The 22,750-nt window shown below is 34.8% G+C and overlaps 1 protein-coding gene across 2 annotated transcripts in view; it reads left to right on the top strand.

Moving 5' to 3' along the window:
• The window catches only part of LOC136033969 (pleckstrin homology domain-containing family G member 5-like), a 405,461-nt gene that overhangs the window by 229,796 nt on the left and 152,915 nt on the right, over positions 1-22,750 (top strand). For both annotated transcript variants that reach the window (XM_065714997.1, XM_065714998.1), the window contains 4 exons: positions 7,817-8,017; positions 10,855-10,945; positions 14,379-14,521; positions 20,049-20,249. In XM_065714997.1, coding sequence (XP_065571069.1) covers positions 7,817-8,017; positions 10,855-10,945; positions 14,379-14,521; positions 20,049-20,249 — 636 coding nt within the window. The remainder of the gene's footprint in view (positions 1-7,816; positions 8,018-10,854; positions 10,946-14,378; positions 14,522-20,048; positions 20,250-22,750) is intronic.

The raw sequence follows: 22,750 nt of genomic DNA, 5'->3' as shown, positions 1-22,750 counted from the left end.
TTACAACAAAAAATTATGGAAAGCAGGCCACCCAGAACGCATTGTATTAAATATCAACTCTATATATTAAATATCTAATTGGAATATACCTATATAGTAGTTTATCTCATTGTGCCTAAGCTAATTGTCTCCAAATGCAGACAAACAAACCGGTCTTACGTTGACAGATCAGGTCGAACTTCTTGAGTCTGGTCGGGCTATCATACAAGTACCCTTTAGCCTTTTAAAGAACAAACGAATAAATAAGCGTTTATAATTTATTTATGGTGAATTAAATTATGTACCGGGAATGACACATTACGAAAAGGCACGTACGCTGGGGCTTATGTGGGTGTTACCCAACAATGCTCAAATTTGCTAAATAATTTACTTTTTAAAATCAAAAACTGGACATAGACATTAAAAAAACATAAATTATGTCATTCCTGAAGTGAAAGCTGGTATAGGATTCGATTCTATAACTGAACATAAACTACCATTAGACCTGCACTTAATAATGGTTTTGATTACGTTTTCTAAAACTTACAAAAAAGACTAAAATTTATTTTTATTATAGTTATGCCACCGTATAACACTATATACCCATATAACAACCATATAAAACTTGACTCAAAGTCACGCATGAACGTTCACCCTCACAAATCAGAAACACCCATGCTATTCTTCTCTTAACCTTTGTAATTATCTAAACATTTCAACAAGGCACGAAATCCCCTCATTTTCTTCATTGACTTCATTTCATCTGAATATGAAAAAGAAAATAATAAAAGGGCACTTTGATCTCTTTTAACACGCATGATCACTACATAACCACCATTTGATCTATGCATACTGCCTAAATTGCAGTGAAATTTTGACGCTCATTCACACTTTTGTTTTTTTCTAAAAAACATACTGGATATACTTTGAAAAATGTCAAATCAGCAAGTCTGACTAAGAAGTTCAAAATGAAACACTAAAAAACAAAATAAATACCGCAAAAAAAATTGCTATTGACTGATCATCTTTATTTGAAGCTAATTAATTTTCTGTTCCTAAAATCAAAAATATTTACTTAAACAGATTCTTGTTCCTGCCACTGAGGATTGGATTGTGTTTTGGTAACTTGTTCCTTGATTAAATGAAAAACAACCCTTTAAACACTAACAGAAATTATCCCGTAGATAAGGGGGGAGGGTCAAAGCCTGTGGTGTCAGTCCACGAGAATTGGGGGGGGGAGACAAATTTTATTATGAAAAATCTAGGGAGGGGGAAAAATTTAGTTTATTTTATTTTACCAAGGAAAATACCAAAAAAAGCCATTTTTTAATGAAAATACACCCTGAAAAAGGTAATTTAAAGAGAAGAGGACAGGAAGAGATCTAAGAGAGCACATTCTTTTCATAAATTCTGTTCTTATTAACGCCATAATCAGGGCTACCCATGGTTATCTTAGTAATGAGATCCTACTCCTACAATATCCTACTGTTGACGCTAAATTTCCCAGCTTAAAGCAATGTTTTGCGAATAGAAGCGTTAATTCAGATGGCAAATGAGGAGGAAAAACTTTCCTGGGCTTTAGACTATGTTGATGATTTAGGCATCATAGATGAAAGTGTGAGCATAATGAATGAACTTTTAGAGGTTTTGCGGGTTTAAGGTACTAGAATAGGTTTTAAAATTAATGTTAAACAGTCCAAGTTGCTAAGGCTAGGAATAAGTGAAGATGAAAAGGTGACGTTTGGTAACGAAAAGATTAATCAGGTGGACAGTTTCACTTACCTTGGTAGTATTATTAGTAAAGATTGTGGGAGCAGTGTAGATGATAAAAATAGAATATCCAAGGCTCAGGGTGCTTTTTCCCTAGTTGAAAAAAGTTTGGAAGAATAAATGCTAAGTCTGTAAACCAAGGTTAGAATATTGGAAGCTACAGTGATGAATGTGGTCAAATATGGTTCTGCAGATTTGCTAAAATTTTCCAGGGAAATTGCCTACGGATTGTTGCTGGTATCCAGCTGGCTAACCGAAGTATTTAAGACAGTAGGCTGTACGAAAAATGTGGTTCAATCCCGCTTTCTAGGGCTATAATGAAAGAAAGGTTGAGATGGCTTGGGCAAATTATGTAAATGAAGGATGACATATTTCCGAAGATTGTCCTTTTCGGCAAGCTGTCTAGGGCTAAACGGAAAGCAGGTGGCCCGGGGTTGGGGTGAAAGGATGTCATAATAAAAAAATAAGAGAAATGGGAACTTCCTGAGAGGGTGTACAGAAGGAGGCATTGAATAGATGGGGATGGAGGAGGATTCCATGTAGCTGTGTCGGCGTCAGGCGGGTTGATGTTACGGTGAGTTGTTAATAATAGTAGTAGTAGGAGTAGTAGTAGCAGTAGTAGTATTAGTAGTAGTAGTAGTAGTAGTAGTAGTAGTAGTAGTAGTAGTAGTAGTAGTAGTAGTAGTAGTAGTAGTAGTAGTAGTAGTAGTAGTAGTAGTAGTAGTAGTAGTAGTAGTAGTAGTAGTAGTAGTAGTAGTAGTAGTAGTAGTAGTAGTAGTAGTAGTAGTAGTAGTAGTAGTAGTAGTAGTAGTAGTAGTAGTAGTAGTAGTAGTAGTAGTAGTAGTAGTAGTAGTAGTAGTTGTAGTAGCAGTAATTCAGATATATTTCTTCTATATAATGAAATAAGATTTTTCTAAGTATGAATAGGAAATTTAACCGACCATTCTTTGGTACGAAGTTTCCAAAAACTTGTTGGGTTGGGGGGGGGGTTTAAATGACGAAGATAAGTAATATAAAGGATGAATATTTCGGCAAATCTTGTTTATTGGATTTTACCCTACAGCGGTAGGAGCAGTAACCCCTTAACACTAATGTTACACGCCTGGACAAAACATATTCCTCAAAATGAAAGCGTTTAATTTTCTATCCCTGGCCCCTCCGTATCTGCTTGAAAGAGAATATTGAATGAAGAAATATTGGACCAAGATACACTTTTGAGAGTTTTGCTCCCCTCCCCTAACAGGGAAATATCCAACAAACTCAAGCCTAGTAGCTGGTTCACAACTATGCATCACTGTGAGATGCACAGTGATGCAAACTTTTGAGAGTTTTGCTCCCCTCTCCTAACAGGGAAATATCCAACAAACTCAAGCCTAGTAGCTGGTTCACAACTATGCATCACTGTGAGATGCACAGTGATGCAAACTTTTGAGAGTTTTGCTCCCCTCTCCTAACAGGGAAATATCCAACAAACTCAAGCCTAGTAGCTGGTTCACAACTATGCATCACTGTGAGATGCACAGTGATGCAAACTTTTGAGGATTTTGCTCCCCTCTCCTAACAGGGGAATATCCAACAAACTCAAGCCTAATAGCTGGTTCACAACTATGCATCACTGTGAGATGCACAGTGATGCAAACTTTTGAGAGTTTTGCTCCCCTCTCCTAACAGGGAAATATCCAACAAACTCAAGCCTAGTAGCTGGTTCACAACTATGCATCACTGTGAGATGCACAGTGATGCAAACTTTTTAGAATTTTGCTCCCCTCTCTTAACAGGGAAATATCCAACAAACTCAAGCCTAGTAGCTGGTTCACAACTATGCATCACTGTGAGATGCACAGTGATGCAAACTTTTGAGAGTTTTGCTCCCCTCTCCTAACAGGGAAATATCCAACAAACTCAAGCCTAGTAGCTGGTTCACAACTATGCATCACTGTGAGATGCACAGTGATGCAAACTTTTGAGAGTTTTGCTCCCCTCTCCTAACAGGGAAATATCCAACAAACTCAAGCCTAGTAGCTGGTTCACAACTATGCATCACTGAGAGATGCACAGTGATGCAAACTTTTGAGAGTTTTCCTCCCCTCTCTTAACAGGGAAATATCCAACAAGCTCAAGCCTAGTAGCTGGTTCACAACTATGCATCACTGTGAGATGCACAGTGATGCAAACTTTTGAGAATTTTGCTCCCCTCTCTTAACAGGGAAATATCCAACAAACTCAAGCCTAGTAGCTGGTTCACAACTATGCATCACTGTGAGATGCACAGTGATGCAAACTTTTGAGAGTTTTGCTCCCCTCTCCTAACAGGGAAATATCCAACAAACTCAAGCCTAGTAGCTGGTTCACAACTATGCATCACTGTGAGATGCACAGTGATGCAAACTTTTGAGAGTTTTGCTCCCCTCTCTTAACAGGGAAATATCCAACAAACTCAAGCCTAGTAGCTGGTGCACAACCATGCATCACTGTGTCTGACAATCCTTCAAATGATCGTCTGGAATAACTTCCATTTTGTAATGTCTGCGTGCTAGTTTAGGGACTACTGTGCCACCGCACAGCAGTACAAACTCTTGGTCAAGGAGGATATATCAATGTCTTTCAATTAGTTTTAAAATGATTGGTTCCCTCAAAACTTTCCGTTGGAAGAATTTGGTATTTAGGTATCACGGTATTGTGGTACCAAGAGGCGGAAATTGGCACTTGGTCAGTGACGCTGATTAGGTGAGGGATGGAGGTTAGTTTCTATACTTTTACATTAGTTTCGTTGCTCCTCCCTTAAATTTCAAAAATATAATTTTGTATTTTCATTAGAGATACTTTTTTTGGCTCTTTCATCGAAAACTAAAATTCTCTCAACTCTAGATTTATTGATCTAGTTCATTGTTGTGGTATTTTCTTTTTTGTTAATCAATAAACTACAGAGTTTTAAATATCAGTTTGAATTAACCCTCCCTAAAAGAAAATAATACCACACATGGGGGCTCAATATAAAGGAGCTTAAAAGTTGCACTTTACGTCTCAAAACGTGTCAAATTTGATAATGTAAGGCTTAAGAATATTATACCCCTTTTTTGGAATGTTCTCACCTTCTGTAAAATTATTCTAATTCTCTTATGACTTTTGACCGCTAACTATCAGCTTAACAAATTTGGCTTATTTGGAATCAGGAAAAGTAGCACATTGTCTTGATTTATATATTTCATTTAAACCTCCCTTTAATTTTCCCTTTATGTATGGTTTTCTAGCCCCAGTATTTTAGATTCCTAATTTTAAAATTTTCCATCCACTGCTTCCTATTCATTACTTTTAATGATTTAATATCTATGTGAAATTTTGACATTCTTAATTTTGACATTTATCATCCTCTGCTTCCTATTCACTACCTTTAGTGGTTTGTTATCTATGTGTAATTTTGACATTCTTAATTTTGACATTTTTTATCCTCTGCTTCCTATTCATTACCTTTAACGGTGTGATATCTATGTTCAACTCCCTTGGTTTTGTTGAAATTCATCAATGGACATCTATCAATAAATTTGTTAAAATTTATCAATGGACATCTATCGATAACTTCATGAGTAAATGATGTTCATGTCCCTAAAGAGGGAGTTGGATACTTAAAATGATATTGCATTATGAGGGGTAAATGTCTAAATTTGTGTCCATTATCTAGTTAGACATCTCATGGAAATTGTGGTAATATTACCTGAGATATTCAATCTGGCAAGCAGGATATTTAATATTTATCATCAAAGCTGAAACCTTAGCTTACGTCTTAATGTTCTAATATTGTCTAATAGATTAAACTTGTGATTGTATATATCACAGACTTAGTTACGAAGCTAGAGATATTTATGAGCACGTGTCATTAAAAAAGGTTCACACTTAACCAGAGCTTCGGTACCAGAACCGGTGCTCTTCGAGATATAAAATGGGGATAGAGGCTCCTAATTTCAAGATAAAAAGGCATCTAGAGTTGGGATTGCAGCTTCCTGATTTGGGTACCACGCCTTGCACTCCTGTCCTAAGGCAGGCTCTGCTGTGGAAACCATTGGGCAGCACGCGCAAACAATTTTTTCATGCAAGTAGATTTGGCTAACATAGGAAAGTAAAATTGGAAAACGGAATGTGTCATATTGCTCCATGTATCTAAGAAAGAGGTCAGGTTATTCCATAACGTTGGGACCCAAAGGGATCTTTCCAAATATATTCCTCTTAAAGAATAGAAGCAAGAGGGTAGATGGCTCATTCTTATCGATCGGAAGAATCTTTCAAGAAAAAGCTTAAAATTTAGGTCTGAAAATATATTATATGAGGGTTTAATCCCTAGCCCTCTCTTACCCGTCCGATTATCACTAATCCTTGTGACTCTACATTATTGAACCTTGAGGAGAGCAGATGTAGTACATCAACAAATTTATATCCCCATTTTAATCTATGTACACGGGAAGGAACTCTTTTGTTATTTACATTGCTATGTAGATTTTTGTTAACACTGGAAATAGAAAGAAATTGCATCTACATTAACTTGTTAATATTCTCCAGCACCGAAATTAGAAATCCGCATCACCAATTTTCATTACCTTTAAATTTCTTAAGTACCAAAACTAAACCTCGTTCACCATGAGACTTTACTAATGCCCAGATTAAGCTACAGCGAATTTGAACTAATCAGATTTTTCTTAGGATTTTTGAATTAGCTGAGAAATTCAATGAAAAGTTCTGATTGGCTCAAGCTCGCGCCGGCTAGGCCCAATATTTGTATGATCGTATTTTGAAGGGCCCTTAACAAACTGTAGTCAGATTTCAGGCCAAAAGAGATTCTAATTGGCTACCGAAGAACAGACTTTAATTTTAAAGATTAAGAAATTATAAATTTCTAGCTTATACAAGCTTATTTTGCTAAATTGGTAGTAGTAATTTAAAAGGCGCTATGTTATATCGTTACGATGGATGAAAGAGTGTTAAATGCTCATTGTAAACATTTTGGTTCTTTTTAAAGTTACAACAGATTTTTTAAGCTTGTCATCCATATGCAGTGCAATTTAATAGTGACCATATCCTGCGTATGTAAGGTTGATGAAAAATTAGGGAAAATGCTTCGTTCAAGGTTCTTAATATGTTGTTGGTCCCCAATTATTAAATCCAAAAACTCTGTTGAATTTCTAAAACTTAATTTTCTTCCCTGAAAGATATTTTGTCAAAATTATCCGCATATCGAAATATAATATTTTTTATTGATATGACAAGATTACTACAGCCATCAGAAATATTATTATTTTTTTCCCGAAGTGCAAAACTTGGGGAACTTTTTTCGAGGACTTATTTTGTTTCCGCATCTTAGTGGTTGTTTGTTGGTAAGATATTGAGGTTCATTTAGGTAAGGTGGCAGCCTTGACATCCCCGTTAAAAGAGATGATTCACAGGCAAAGGTCTTTACAGACTGTCCTCTTAGGTTGGGGTATTGCCACATAGTCCAACAGATCATTGCAATCACCAAGGGTACACAAGTATAGATAAAACAGAGACTACTACTCTTGATAATGATTGAGGTATAAGTGTAAAGTAAGAGATTTCCAGGTAGCTTGAAACCCACTCCATTGCCCTAGGTCCGACTTCGAATTTATGTGATATAATATTGAACTAATATTGTTGCAATTCAGTATCCCAAAATTTTATGATTATCTGCAAGAATGGTGACATATATGTAGGTTTTATTTTCCATTTCTCCATTTCCGTTTTTCGAACAATTTAAATCCCGACTTAGATCCCGACTTCGACTTACAATTTAACACAGACTTAAATCCCGAAAATGGAATTATTTTAAAATTTTAATCTCGCTTCTTTAAGCACATCAACTTAAGCTCAGTTTTTTTTCGGATTAGGAGAGTTTTCTAAGTTACAAGAAAGAAAAACGCTAGAAAAATTGATATTATTAAATAGGTTTTTTAACCTTTCCCCTTCTACACCCGTAATTACATATGTATATATTATGAAGTATATATTCTAACCCCTTACCCACCTCACACCAACACATGTATATGACGTTTCTTTTCTAAAGAGTCATCGAGGAAGCAGGAAGAGCTCCCGGGCAATCAGTAATGCAGCAAGCATAGAAGATCCCCTGGATCCTGGAATATTTCCTTATATTAACCCGCTCCTTAGCTCAAGTCCTGGTGGATCTTACGATGGAAGCCTCAAGTCAACAAGAAGTCTCAAGCAATTAAATAAATGGAGCGGATTGTTTAGCTCAACGTCAAAGGTGAGTCATTTTAACATCAAAATATTTGGGTTTATTAATTCAATAGGAAAGTCCAAGAACTACAATTTTCTTGGACGAAATTAACATTAAGTCAATATCAAACAGTTCGTGGTAACGAACTGTAGTAAGGAGCGACCCGGCTCAATAGTAACCAAAACTCTAAAAAATGGAATTTTTATGCCAATAGTTACATCAAAAGAATCGCATTTTAATGCTGATTTGAAATATATAAGTTTCATCAAGATTAGTCTTACCCGTCAAAAGTTACGAGTCTGAGAAGATTTGCCTCATTTTAGAAAATAGGGGGGAAACCATCAGATTCAGCGTATCAGAGAACCCTACTGTAGAAGTTTCAAGCCCCTATCTACAAAAATGTGGAATTTAGCATTTTTTGCAAGAAGACAAATCACGGATGCGTGTTTATTTTTTTTTTCCACAGGGGTGATCGTATCGACTCAGTAGTCCTAGAATGTCGAAAAAGGGCTCATTCTAACGGAAATTAAAAGTTCTAGTGCCCTTTCTAAGTGACCAAAAAAATTGGAGGGCACCTAGGCCCCCTCCCACGCTCATTTTTCCCAAAAGTCACCGAATCAAAATTCTGAGATAGCCATTTTATTCACCATAGTCAAATAACCTATAATTATGTCATTGGGGACAACTTACTCCCCCGCAGTCTCCGTGGGAGAAGCTGCAAGTTACAAAATTTGACCTGTGTTTACATATAGTAATAGTTACTGGGAAGTGTACAGACGTTTTCAGGGGGATTTTTTTTTGGTTTGGGGGGAGAGTTGAAGGGGGTTTACGTGGGAAGATCTTTCAATGGAGGAACGTTTTATTGGGGAAGAGACTTTCAATGAAGGGGGCGCAGGACTGTCTAGAATTATTAAAAAAAAAAAAGAAAAAATAAATATGAAAAGTTTTTTCTACTGAAAGTGAGGAGCAGCATTAAAACTTAAAACGAAAAGAAATTATTACGCATATGAGGGGTTTACCTCCTCGTAATACCTCGCTCTTTACGCTAAAGTATTTTTAGTAATTTCAACTATTTATTCTACGGCCTTTGTGATTCAGGGGTCATTCTTAAGGAATTGGGACCAAATTTAAGCTTTAGTGTAAAGAGCGAGGTATCGACGAGGGGTGTGTCCCCTCATATACGCAATAAAAGCATACGATTATAGAAGTTCGCTACGTAAGTTAATTTGTAAGTTACGTATATTTTTTACTTACGAAAACGTTCGTAAAAAATTAAAAGTTATAGTTACCTTTTTAAGTAATCAAAAAATTGGAGGGCAACTCGGCCTCCTCTCTCGCTCCTTTTTTTAAAATCTTCCGATTAAAACTATGAAAAAGCCATTTAGCCCCCCCCCCCCCCAAAAAAAAAAAAATAATATGCAAATTTTGTTTTAATTATTTATGCGTTGAGAGCCAAGATAAAAAAAAATACATTAATTAAAAAACGTCCAGAAATTAGACAAAAAAAAAACAAGTTCTTTTAAATGAAAGTAGGGAGCGACATTAAAACTTAAAACGAACAAAAATTACTCCGTATATGAAAGGGGCTTTTCCTCCTCAATGCCCCGCTCTTTACGCTAAAGTTTTTTACTGTTTTAAAATATAGAGTTAAGAGAAAGAGTCAAAACCGTGGTAAATAAACAACTGTTTTCTCACATATCTATGGATTTATATGTCTGTACAGGCTAATTAACTTTCCATCATGTTTGTTATAAGTTTCAAGCGAAATTTTATCCGTTGGAGAGTTTCTTTTTTAAGACAAGTTTTTGAACTTTCGGTTACTATGGGCCATAGTTTGGTTTTCACCAGGTTACAGCTGTTTCTAGAGCCGTGAAAACCAAATAAAAAAAGGGTCTAAGGAAGTAAATTGGAACAAAAGAAAGCTTTACTTTCCATCTAGTGCCGATCTTCAGTACCTGATCAGTATAGAAGTAAAGCCGGTACATAGGAGAAAATTAAATACATAGATAATAACACTGACAAATAATGGTCCTTTGACCTTAATATTTTATTTAGTAAAAAAAACATGTAAGAATATTTGTAATTAACTATTACAATATCAATTCGTGTTTAATGTCAATATTGCATCATAACAGCTCCAGAACTGATCACGCGTTTGGATGTGCTCAATCATAATTTTACAAGAATTTTAGGCTGACAAAATCCGTTTTCTGGTTTCATACAACTTATTACATTAATTTTTAGGTTCTTTATTATCGTAATCCTCACAAGGGATTAGTTGTCGTAAGACAGCTTTATGAAATGCCAATGGGTAGCTAGGAGTTTATAAGACTAATAAATCGGCACTTCCGCATCTTACTAAACACAAACTTCGTGACAAGGGTTCAGAATATCTCAATGTTACGCTAACTGGCGGCCAGAACTGTATCCAAGGGGAATCCCCATCTTAGTCCCCGTCCCTTAAGGAAATTCTGACTCATAAATTTGTTTGAAAAATCTCAGGTCATGTCCACTTAAATATATTTTGTCCCCCCCCCCTCCAAGCGTAAATTTCGAGAACAATTCTCCTGATGAGTTTCAGGCATCATAACGAAGTTTCATCGTTTTTCCTCAATCAAACTGATTTTCGAATTAAAAGCACAATATTAACTAAGACGCCAGTTATCGTCAGCTTTGACACGCCTGTTCTCATGTTCAGTCTTTGTAATTTAATTCCTTAGCAAGTCTATGAGTAAGAGAATTCCTTTAAGCAACTTTTTCTTTTCTTCTATTTGACAAGTTCAGTCTAATAAAAACTGTCAATAGAAACGTGAAAAATGGCCTTCACAAATTTACAGTGTATTTTTGAAAAACTATATTTCCAGGAAACGAAAATGGATGTGCTTGTTGAACAGCTGAATGAATACGCTAGAAATGGAATTCCCAAAGTTTTCACTGATGATTTGAATGAAACGAGTAAGCAATCTGGAATTTATATTACAAGTTCCCTTTCAATAGGTCTAATTTCCCAGAACGTTAGGTCATAGTTAGGTCGTTTCAGCCTAGTGTGTGCTTTAAAATGAAATTAGAATAATTGGTAGATGAGCATCGATAGTGCTTCTAGAAAGTAAGTTTTGCTGACTGGATTACATTTTGGAGATAAGTTGCCTTTAGTCAATGAAAGGTTACAAGATTGGAAAGTCACATTCAATTTTAGGAGGCAGAGGTGCAGGGAAAAACACGAAACTTTTTCTGGGGACTAAAAAAATACTTTATTTTCCATTAAAACTGCAAAACTTTGCACTTTTTATCTCTCTGAAGTGGGATCCACTCTTGATAACATCCACTCTTGATGCCCTTGAAAAGTTGTAACATGCTTTGGCAGCCTGATGGATCAAGGAGGAGGATTACCACCCCCTAGGGAGGGGTCCAGTATAATCTGGTATATTTTTGTTTACAATTTACGATTCTATTGACGCCCCTGGTTTTGATGCAGTATAGTTTTGAAAAGAACGATTGTCTCCGCATAAATATTTGGTTCATAAGAAATCTTACAAATGGTAAAAGATACGGGGAAAAGATTCATAAAACGCAAGAAAACTCTAGAATCTTCCACAACTCGTCGGCAGATTATCTAATCTGTCAATAAGAAGAAAAAGAGCAGTTTTTATACTGGTATTTTCAATGTTGCCCTTTAAAGAAAGGAGTAACTTCTGGAAAGGACGTTTTCCTACTTTGTGGAAGACTTCATCATGTTTCATTGTGCAAGATCTACGGACTGGAGAGTTTTTTAGTGAGTTAAGGGCTAGAGTGGATTGAGCACAAGTAAAAGTATCTTTTGAGGTAGAGGTCATACAATTCAACTGACTGAAATTGAATTACTTACTGCTGGTTATAATCCATATTATGAATTTGATCATTTTGCGGTTAAAGTAGAGAGTGATAAACTAAAGAAGCACAATATAAATGTCATAAAGTCAATTGTCAATTGTTTATTGTTATTGATATCAAGAAGTAAAGGAAGGTTTTCAAAAGTCAGGTATTTTAGAAGCTAGTCAGCAGCTTGCTAAGATATCAAACACGAAGTGTGAACCAGAGCTTTGTTTATGTTTGCATCAAAGGGTATTGGTAATTTATAAGAGTTTAAACTGGCGCTAGTATTGAAAAAAAAACTATCAATGCCATCTAATATTTGGTGACACTTGGCAATTTTTCAGTGTAATAATAAGAATAATTTTTTTTATTTGTGTAATCTTAGACTCCTTGGAAAATGTGCTGCTACTTGTACCCCAAGACCTCTTTTTGCCCCTCGAAAAGTAGCTATGCCCCTAGATTTTGTTTCCCGCTTGTGACAGCTTCATGTTTTAGCCATTTTAACCCGTCTGGTAATTCCTTTAAAGCAGACAGAGCTCTAGGTAGAAAATCTAGGCGACCCAGGTTTTTGCAGTCTGGAGCCCTGAATTTTGCTAAAAAAAAAAGATATTATATTTGTGATTAGGGTTATGTATTTTATTCTATATATCTTGCAGTCTATATAACAAAAATTTGGCTTAATTCTACCCTCTATTGAACTCTGCCTATACACCTTACTTAGGTTTTTTTTTTTTTTTTTTTTTTTTTTTTTTTTTTTTTTTTTTTTTTTAATACAAGAAAAGTTTGACCCGTCTAGGATTTGTTTGAATATTTGACAATTATTTCACAATGAGCAGTTAGTTTGTCTCTTCAATTTAAAATAGCCGTTGGTCCAAAGAAGTTTTAGGGTAATTGCAACTAGAAGTTACTTCTTCAGTCCCAAAATTACCTTTATTACTCATAACAAACGAATTTTTATTTGATCGTCAACTTTTCATTCGAAATGTTTTTTTTTTCTTTAAAATTAACTTTTATATTTGATAAAATTAAAAGAGGACTACCATCGACCTCAGCTATCAATCAAATATGAAAAACCTTTGCTTATTCCTTATAATCAAAAGTATTGAAACAAGTCAAATCTAAAAGTTTTAAGTCATCAAAAACTTACACAGCAGGAGTAATGTATTCATCATCATCACAATTTTTTATATAATATATTCAAACTAATTGACACTTGTCATCAGGACTATTGCAAATGATTTTTTTTCAGGTGGGGGAAGGAAGTTGCCAATCTAGTGTTTTTTTTTTAGCTCTCTATAGATTTCCTTAAACAGTTAGACATTTATGGTTTATCCATTAAGGTCGTTTTGGGTACACTGGTAGCGGAATATCAAACCAGAGTGATTTGAGTCAGTTTAAGTCGTTTCTCCCCCCCCCCACTTGTTCAAGCATTCAGTCCTTACTCCCTCCAATGAAGCTCCATTGACCTGGACGTCTTCCCTTTTGGGGCTTTTAGGGCAGGATCCATTTTTCGAATTGATCACTCACAATTAGTTTTTTTTATTCCCTTTTTAAAAATATTGAAATGAAGGCATTAAAATAGCCTCAGGAAGCAGGTCGAGATGTAAGATTTAATACTAAATTTAAACAAGTCCTTCAATTACAAAAGCTGCATGCTGCTAGTAGATACTTCTCTGCTAATTAAATTTCTGCTAATTAATTTTGAAAGTCACGCTTTAACCAAAAATGCTTGCAAACGATGATCTATGTCACCTTAGTAAAAAAAGAAAACAACGAGGTCCAAAAGGAGGGGATTTTAGGACTGAAAACTTAAAAATAAAAATTTTTTGAGGAACCCTCAAAAATTTAGATAAAGTGGCCTGATAATCACAAATCCTGTGCAAAATCCCAACATTTAAATTACACAAATTCTCTATTTATTAGGCTTTTTAAGAACAGTATCCGTGTGCACATTAGTCCTTCATAATATTCTTGTTCAAAGTAATTTTGGAATTCCGGGCTCTAATACTTGGCCAAAAAAGACAATAAATGTTCTCCTAGATTGTCGACTCCGTATGAAATGTTCGGGCCATTGGGATAGGATCTGTACGATTGTCTCAGTTCCGGCTTAGCTAATTGATTCTGTATTTTGTTTCTTTATTCTATTTTTTTTTATAGTCGTTATTTTTTGTAATTGGCTAGAATAAAATTATTGAATTAAATAGGGCTAAGCACTAAAAAAATTTATTTATAAAATTGATTTGATTGATACGAGATTATTAATATATTGTATACGAATATTAGATATATTGTTAGATTTTACTTTATCGACAAAATTCGGGGCATCCAGGATGCGCCAAAGAAATATGAGTTCGCGCCATCTGCGCATATAATACTAAACTTTTAATTTTAAGAATAAAGATGAGATGGGTTTTTAGGTTGGATTGTCACCTCCCTGATTGTCGATATCAAGATTGTTTTATTTGAAGAGCTATACATCTTGCTATACCAATTTGTTATTAAATTTTAATTGTAATGGAAGTATTAATATTTACAGAGTTTGAGCTTGAAGACGATTGGAGGAAGATAGTTGATAATTGGTCCTCCTTGACTGAAAGGCTGCAACAGCAACAGAATGCTGTCTGGGAGCTTGTTACCACCGAAGCGACTTACATTAAAACATTACGCGTTATCTCAGATGTAAGTTATACAATTTGTATTTCTGTGTCAAACTTTTCATTTAAGATGGAATCCACGAAAAGTGGCAAAGAAGGAACAAGAAAAATTGAAAATGGTTTGCTAATGTTTTTGAGTCAATATAATTGTTGCATTCGAAGACACTAACTCACAGTATAAAACTGAAGCCACAGAGCTTATGCCCAGGAAAATGATTAATTATAATTTTTATTATAATTATAATTATATTTATGAAATACAATTTTAAAAGCCGAGTCATAATTCATATGACTCAGCCTTAACGTTTCAGGTGGGTGACAGGAAAATTGAACGTCGGACAGAACGTCGGAAAGTTGAAATAGTTCACTATTGTGCAACAGAGTATTGAATGCTAAAAGATGCTAAATCCCAAAACATGAACCTAAAATCACAGAATATAGGCAGTAAGAGTTTCTTTTTTACTGCAGATTCTACGTACATTAAAACATTATGCATCATCCTAGATTTAAGCTTTATTATTATTATGTTCTCTTAGCCTTAGTGGTTCATACAGGTCACACAAGAATTGGAATATACTGATCGTCAGAAATTTATTCCGTCGGAAGATGCTAAATCACCAAATAAAAACTTAAAGTCCCAGACGATAGACCTTAAGAGCTGGTTAATAATAAACACACTGCACATCATCTTATCAGTTGTACTTTTTTTGGTTTTAGCGTTTCAGAAGAGTCACACATTAAGTGGTTGACAAAAAACATCAAAAATTGAAAAGAATTGAGTAACGTTCCACAGTCCATAGACTTAATATGCTATAAGATAGTAATCAAAAAACAAGAAAATAAGATCACAGAAAGTAGGCCTTAGGAGCTGGCAACTACATAAGCTACTTATATGATGAACGTGTCATCTCAGATAAAATTTTTACCAGTTTTTCTTTCATCTTAGCCTTACTATTTCAGACAGGTCAGTTGAAAAGGGGAGCATACAAGAAATCTTGTAGACATACAAATTACTATAACTCCCTGATGTCCCATACTCCGTCGAATTGATATAGTGAAAGAAAAAGCTAACACATGAACTGGAAACCACAAAACTTCTACCACAATTCACACTTTTATTCAAATCCAGGAATACGCGGCAACAATTAGCGCATTATTTGAATCCCTAGGACGAGAGCAGACCCGAAATAGCCTCTCAGCTGCCAAAACACTGTCCATACGTTTATTATCTCTACATAGATTATTATTATTATTATTTTTGTTTTTTGAAGGTTTTTGGATCTCTCAAGTGGTATTTAGTTAAGTTTCATTTTGTCTTAATAAGAGAGTGCGTATTCAAATTTAGTTGATTACATTTTTTCCAGCGTATTGAAGTGTTAGCAATACGGACCATTAGGATTATTGACTATTTATATTGAAAGCGTCTAGTTTCTAAACAAAGATTTCTCTCTGAAGAAAAAAACAATATGAAAATTGAGACATAAAAGTTGATGACCCAGAGAAAGGGGAATTTTACTTGAAATTCCGAATACAGAAGAGACTCAAAAGTTATCTCGCGCCGTCAACATTATCCTAAACGATGGTACTTCAAACGTGAAAGTAAAGAATTAATTTTTTTTGTGGGGCTCGTTGTGCTTTTTGTCGTCAGACTATCTGTACAATTTTATACAGATGCCTTCAGTGTGTGAGTAGCAGTGGAGTTTTGTAGTCTATACCAGAGAAAAATATTTGAAATTGTTCTGTCGAGGTTTTATCTCTATGAAATACTTTCTGCTTGTGAAAGGAAAGCTCCGCTCAAGTATGCAGGCAAGCAGGCATCAGGTTCAAATTGAAGTAGGACTAAAATCTGAAATTTCTTATGATGATTGATTGTTCCTAGCCCACCTCCAAATTGTATTTTTAGAGTAACAAACAGAAAATTTAGAGATCAAAAATAGCGTTTACCCATAGGGACAAAAGTGTTGTCATCTAGTGTTATGGGCCAGTTCGACTTGTGATTTCGGTTGATTTTGCTATTTCATGTTCCGTGTTTAACGCTGATACAGAGGGCGGTATCACACTTCTACTAGGCTTTATTTTGTTTTCTTGTTGCTAAAGAAACTAGAGCTCACCCCTTGCTGCTCTCTGATATGAGAAAGTTGGGCCATCGCTGATCAGTAACCCTTGAAGAGCCAACAAAAATATAGTACGTCTACTTGTTATGCACCAATGTGAAAATTATGAGGGGCTGACAAGGCTATCTTTGTTCTATCTATCTGTACAATTTTACTACGACAAGAAAGAAGTAAAATCTAGTGTTGTACAAAGAAAATCCAATGAGAGGCAAGGATTTTTTTTCATTTTATTCGAAATGAAGATGCAAAAAAAAAGATTTTTTTGGTGGGGAGCATTTATTTCAATATTTTACATGACGGTCCCATTTAAAGATTTCTTTTTTCAAAATCTAGATGGTATTTACCGAAACCCTCAAGCCTTAACAGTATGCTGCCTACTTAACTCATAAAAATTGCAAAATCAAGATGTTAGACAGAGTAGTGTAGGATTATTCTCAATTATATTTTAAACTTAAAAAAAAATAGCCTTAAGGGTGAAGAGAGGCTAAATAACCTTTTAAGTCCAAAGCTTATCCTTACCGTTTCCAGTAATTATGAAATTATCTTTTCAAAAAGAGTGAAGTTTTAGAGAAGAGTATTGTAGCTTCTTTTCTGGGATATTGGATATTTGCTTTAAAAGAAGAAGAAAATAAGGAATAGTATTTGAAGTTGCTACATTACAGATCGAATATTCATAGTTACAACATGCACTCAAGCTGTTGTATGGACAGAGTGATATGTCAAGCAAGTGTTGAAACGGATTAGCAAGCGTGCCAGAAGTTTCGTAAGGGAACAAAACAAAAGGCTAGGAAATGAACATTCTCAGATCAAGCCTTAGGCAAACACGAGAGTGATCTGATTTTTAAATTCTTGCATCAATGGGTATTGAAATTCGCCTTAGAGGCAGCAATAGAAATCCAAAAAGTAGGAATAGAAATCATTAAAGAAATATAAATGCACATACGTGTGAGGATTAAGGGGTATTTACTTTTTTTCTTTTCTTGTTTTTGAGTGGGGGAAGGGTCCAGTGCCTTGTAAAGTGTTTCCTAGGCCCGAAACTCCTAATACGCTTCGGAGGGGTGATCTACTTTTCTCCTACCAAACCTCTTTCTTAAGTAGGTATAGAAGAAATGTTGCTCGGGATCTAAAAAAATTGGTACCAAAGGAAAAAAAAAGATTTCAGAAAAAAAAGAAGTATGCTATTGAATAGATTCTGTTTGCCAAAATTTATTTCCAAATAAAACAAAGAAACTCGGAGGTTTGAAGAAAATCATTTAAAATGTATTGCTTAGGGTTTTTTTTCATCAATTTTTATATGTAAAGTTCATTAAGTTTAATGTTACCCGTCAAGAGCTACGAGCCTGAGCAAATTTGCCTCACTTTTGTGTTCCCCCTTTTACAAAAGTGAGGCAAATTTGCTCCCAAAATTTCAACTAATTCAATTTCAAAATTTCAACTTAAGGTTCCTTATTGTTCTAAAAAGTAGAGTGAAGAAAAAGAGTCAGACTTTAGCATAAAGAGCGAGGCGTTGAGGAGGAAAAGCCCCTTTTATATACGGAGTAATTTTTGTTCGTTTTAAGTTTTAATGTTGCTCCTTACTTTCATTTAAAAAAACTTCTTTTTTTTAAAATACTATTATGAAACCAAATTGCGGTGACCAATTTACAGGAATAACTTTGCAGTAAAGATTAAATTGGATATGCCAAACAAATCCAGACAGCTGTTGTGTAATATTGCAATGAAAGGAAATTAGATATTTGAAACCTTCTCAGCAACCGTTGGGATTAGAAGTTGGAATTTAGTTCTTCAGGGAAAAATATTAAATTGTCTTACTTGTGTGTCTATGTTTTAATGCATTAACTACCTTTAATGCTGGAACTTTGAAATTTTGACTGACGAAATGAATCTTTAAACAATTCTGTAGAAATCTAATTTTTTTTCTATGTAGTATCATTAATATTTTCCAAGAAATTTTGGTTAGGATCTGTTGCTAAAAAATGGGTGAAACTACTTTTGGTCCGAAAGAATGGTGATTTTGATCTGGAAGAATGGTCATTTTGAATGGTCATATCGAAATAGTCATTGGAATGGTCGTCAGTATCGTATTGTCTTCATCATTGTGTAAGCTCTTTTGGCCCTGTATATGATATCGTGATGCATATATCTATTGATATATTTTGTTTCTGCTATGTAAGTAATTTGTCACGTATAAATATTTTGTAAATAAAACAATCCACATATCAATAAGATACGGAAGATGTATCTCACTTCCTGATGCCCCATTGAACAGTTAATTTATGTTGTAGTCGGTCTATCCCATCCAGTGGCGTCAATTCTCTTAAGTGTAAGGTGTCAAGATGCATTTTTAAGACCTATGGGGGATGGACGATTTTTCTATTTTAGTGTCTGCAACGAAAATACCAAAATGCTGCATATTCCCATTATAATACTATTAAAAGTTATGTGTCAAAATCCAGGAAAGAAAAAAAATCCAGGAGAGAATCCCCCTGGCCTCAAATCGATGCCGGTGGTACCATGAAAAATACGGCTTATTTTAATTTAAGAGCAAACTATTTTTTCCAAAAAAACTTAAATTACTACTACTTATGGTTCAGCGAAAAGAAGGACGCAACTCTTCATCCGCAGTATGACTGATTCTGGGTCAGTGAACTGGATTCTTCTAATCCTCTAGTAACCATCGAGAAGAGCTGCTCAGCACAAACGTTTTATCTGAAGTGATGCCTGACAAAGGGTCTTCCAACTTGATTTGAAGGGTCAAGATAAAAAAAGGTTAAATTTGTCTTCTAGCTTGTGGACTAGATGACCAAGCCCTGTAGAGCTCGTGCAAGAAGCGGGCTAAGGGTTGAGTCTGGATTGTGAATGGCATCAACCGAGCATTGAAGACGTGGTCGTTCTTCTTTTTTCAGCTTTAATTCATCTCAGTAACACTGTTTGGCCTCGAGTCAAACATTTTGGATCTGAGGCTTGCGTAGGCTAAGTTCTCTCTTTAGGGAGTTTGTTTCCAAGAGAAGGTTTGAAATCCTTGGTTCATAGGGATATGCCTAGGCTCTGACCAGTAGCAGAAGAATGTTGGACTCAGAAAATCCTGGGACGCAGCTTGCCGTCCTCTTGTGGTTGGAGGTATCCTGAATAATTAGCTTTGGTTACTTATGGATTTGATCATTTTGTTCATTAACAGGCTGACATCTCATAAAGGGTGCCTCATTGTAGACTCACATAATCGCTACCTGTTTGACTAAAAAAGGAGTGAATAAAAATAGCATCACTGGCTTTTAATAAAAAGAAACAAGATTGAAAGAGATTTATAATTTTGGGTGTTAATTTTGGCCATATCGCATCAGTTTAAATTTGCTCAGAAATACCGATCTAACACCTAAATCCTGCCACAAACAAGCAAGGGTTTAATTGCCAACAAAAATTAAATTTTTCTCTTTTTAGTTATTTCTGGCATGTTTGAAGAGTCTTCATATGTGTACAATACTAAATGAGGTTGAAAGCGATCAGCTTTTCTCAAATATCAATGAAATTGCTGATGCACATATAGATTTTTGGGCAAATTATATTCTCCCAATGGTGGAAAATGCAAGACTACATCGTTCACCTTTAAATCCAATTGCAATGCAAGAAGGCATTAACAAGGTACATCTATGTATTCTTTTTTAACTGAATTGTTGAAGAATTCTACCCCCCCCCCTGTTGTAGATGATTTCATGGCTTCCATAATATAAAGTCACATTTGGAAGACATTTCTGATATTGCTGAGGTATCCTGTAAGATTTAAAGTCTTAAAACACAGACCACGAAGTCCACTATCAATTTACTGACTCAAAGTTTTGGATTCAACTCCGAATTTTTACTTCTTTTTTTATTTCTATGTACAGACTGAAAAAAAACAAGAACTCGTGCTTATACTTTGTTTGGCCATCACTGAAAGTGGGGAAGAGTGGTACTGGATAACCCTGCTCTCCATAAATCTTTGAAGAAGAAGGAAAAGAAACAATAGAAGTAAAACAGAATAGTTTGTTCGGATAACACTTCACACATTTCTAGTAAAGTTGCCTTCTTGCATATTATCTTCCTCCAATCGATTGAAGACTTGAAGCTATCCTCCCCTCTCTATCTATATTAATTTTATGTTCAGTAACGTTTTTATTTAGACATACACTTACTTCAAATGATTATTCCAGAGGAGTTTCTGGTGTAATTAAAGATACTTTCTTTCAAGTTTTATATCCTCCTTTATTTATCACATTTCCCCTTCCCTTAGATTCCCTTAAAAAAGAGTATTCTTCCTTTAGAAATATTCTTGATATTTCCTTCTGGCATAAAAGAATACCGATAAAATTTTAGAAATTAATTTTTTCCCCGACTTTTATTAGTGGCTCATGAATGAGATAAACAGTTCGTGGTAACGAACTGCAAGTACGGAGCAACCAGGCTCAATAGTAACCGAAACAAAAAAAACGAAAATTTAATACCAATAGATTTATAAAAGAATCGGCTTACAATGCTGATTTCAAATATATAAGTTTCATTAATTTTAATCTTACCCATTAATGGAGAAGAGCCTGAGAAAATTTGCCTTATTTTCAAAAAAAAGGAACATCCCTTAAAAGTGAAAGAATCCTAATAAAAAAAAATCTTAATCTTAATCAAAATCTCACTATCAGATTCAGCGTATCAGAAAACCCTACTAAAGAGGTTTTAAGTTACAGTCTTCAAAATGCGGAATGTTGTATTTTTTTTTGCCAGAAGAAAGATCACGGATGCATGTTTATATGTTTTTTTTTTTTTTGTTTTTTTTTTACCAGGGATGATTGTATCGATTCAGTTGTCCTAGAATATCGTTGGAGGACTTATACGAATGGAAATTAATAGAATTTCGAAAATTTCATGCCCCTTTTAAGTGACAAAAGAGATTGGAGGGTAACTACGCTCCCTCCCCATCCTTTTTTCCCGAAAATCATCCGGTTAAAATCTTGAGATAGCCATGTTGTTTATCATAGTTGAAAAGTCCAATAACTATGCCTTTTGATATAATATGACCCCCCTCTCCACACCCAAAATCCAAGGGGAAAGGCCTTTAAGTTGTTTAGCATTGTATTTGTTAATGGGAGGTTTGCACACATTTTCGGGTTGGGGACGCATTTTCTTCTGGGGTGTATTCCACATAGGATTTTTCCATGGGGAGGGAAGTTTCTAAGGGGTGAGCTTCAGGGAAAATATACACTTCGGTAATTTGCAAGATTTTTTATATATCTTGTTTTCTCTTTTCCGTCTCAATTTTACGCGTGGCTATATTAATTGTAATTGTCCTGGGTAAATTTTTACGGGATTGAATTTTCTAGAACAAATTTCCTTGGGAGGATATTTCTCCGTAAAGGTGGGACCAGATTTCCTGGCATTATTAAAAAAAAAGATGAGAAATTAAGTAAAAAAAAATACCAACTGAAAGGAAGGAGTAACATTAAAACTTAAAACGAACAGAAATGATTACGTATATGAAGGGGGTTGCCTTCTCCTCAACACCTTTCTTTTGACGCTAAAGTTTTAATTTTGTTCCAATTCCTTAAGAACGACTCCTGAAACTCAAGGGTCGTTTAATTAGGACAATAAAAAGTTTTTTTAATGGTAGATAACTTCGAAGACCACACTGCCTTTCCATGACGAAAGTAAAACAGTTCAAAATAGGGATGATACCTTTTTATTAACAGTGAAATATAAAATTATATAACTGGATATTTCGAACACATATACAGTGTTCATCATCAGCAGTAAAACTAAAAGACATGAATAAAAATAAACAAAATTTATACCTAATAAACTAATTACATTGTCGTTTTTCTCCGGCCATGCTCGCCAAGTAAAAATTGGTTTAATCATATCTTTAACTGACCGCATTTTTAGAATTTGTTCTCCAAAATTCATTGAGGAGGAATTATTGTTGTTAAAAGAGATTTTAATAAGTAACCATTATCCGGGTTAGTTAATTGACCAGAATTTTTCGAAAAGAAGGAAAAAATCTCTAGAATGTTCTGACGATATTCTGGAAACAACAGAAAAAAAAGATATTTTTTGTTCTCTACCATAAGTTCCAGGTTTGAGTGAAAAACTTAAAAGAATTTTACAAAATAATGGTT

The sequence above is a fragment of the Artemia franciscana genome, chromosome 12 (assembly GCF_032884065.1).
Source record: "Artemia franciscana chromosome 12, ASM3288406v1, whole genome shotgun sequence".
NCBI classification, from domain to species: domain Eukaryota; kingdom Metazoa; phylum Arthropoda; class Branchiopoda; order Anostraca; family Artemiidae; genus Artemia; species Artemia franciscana.
This window is presented reverse-complemented; position numbering and strand designations above follow the sequence as displayed.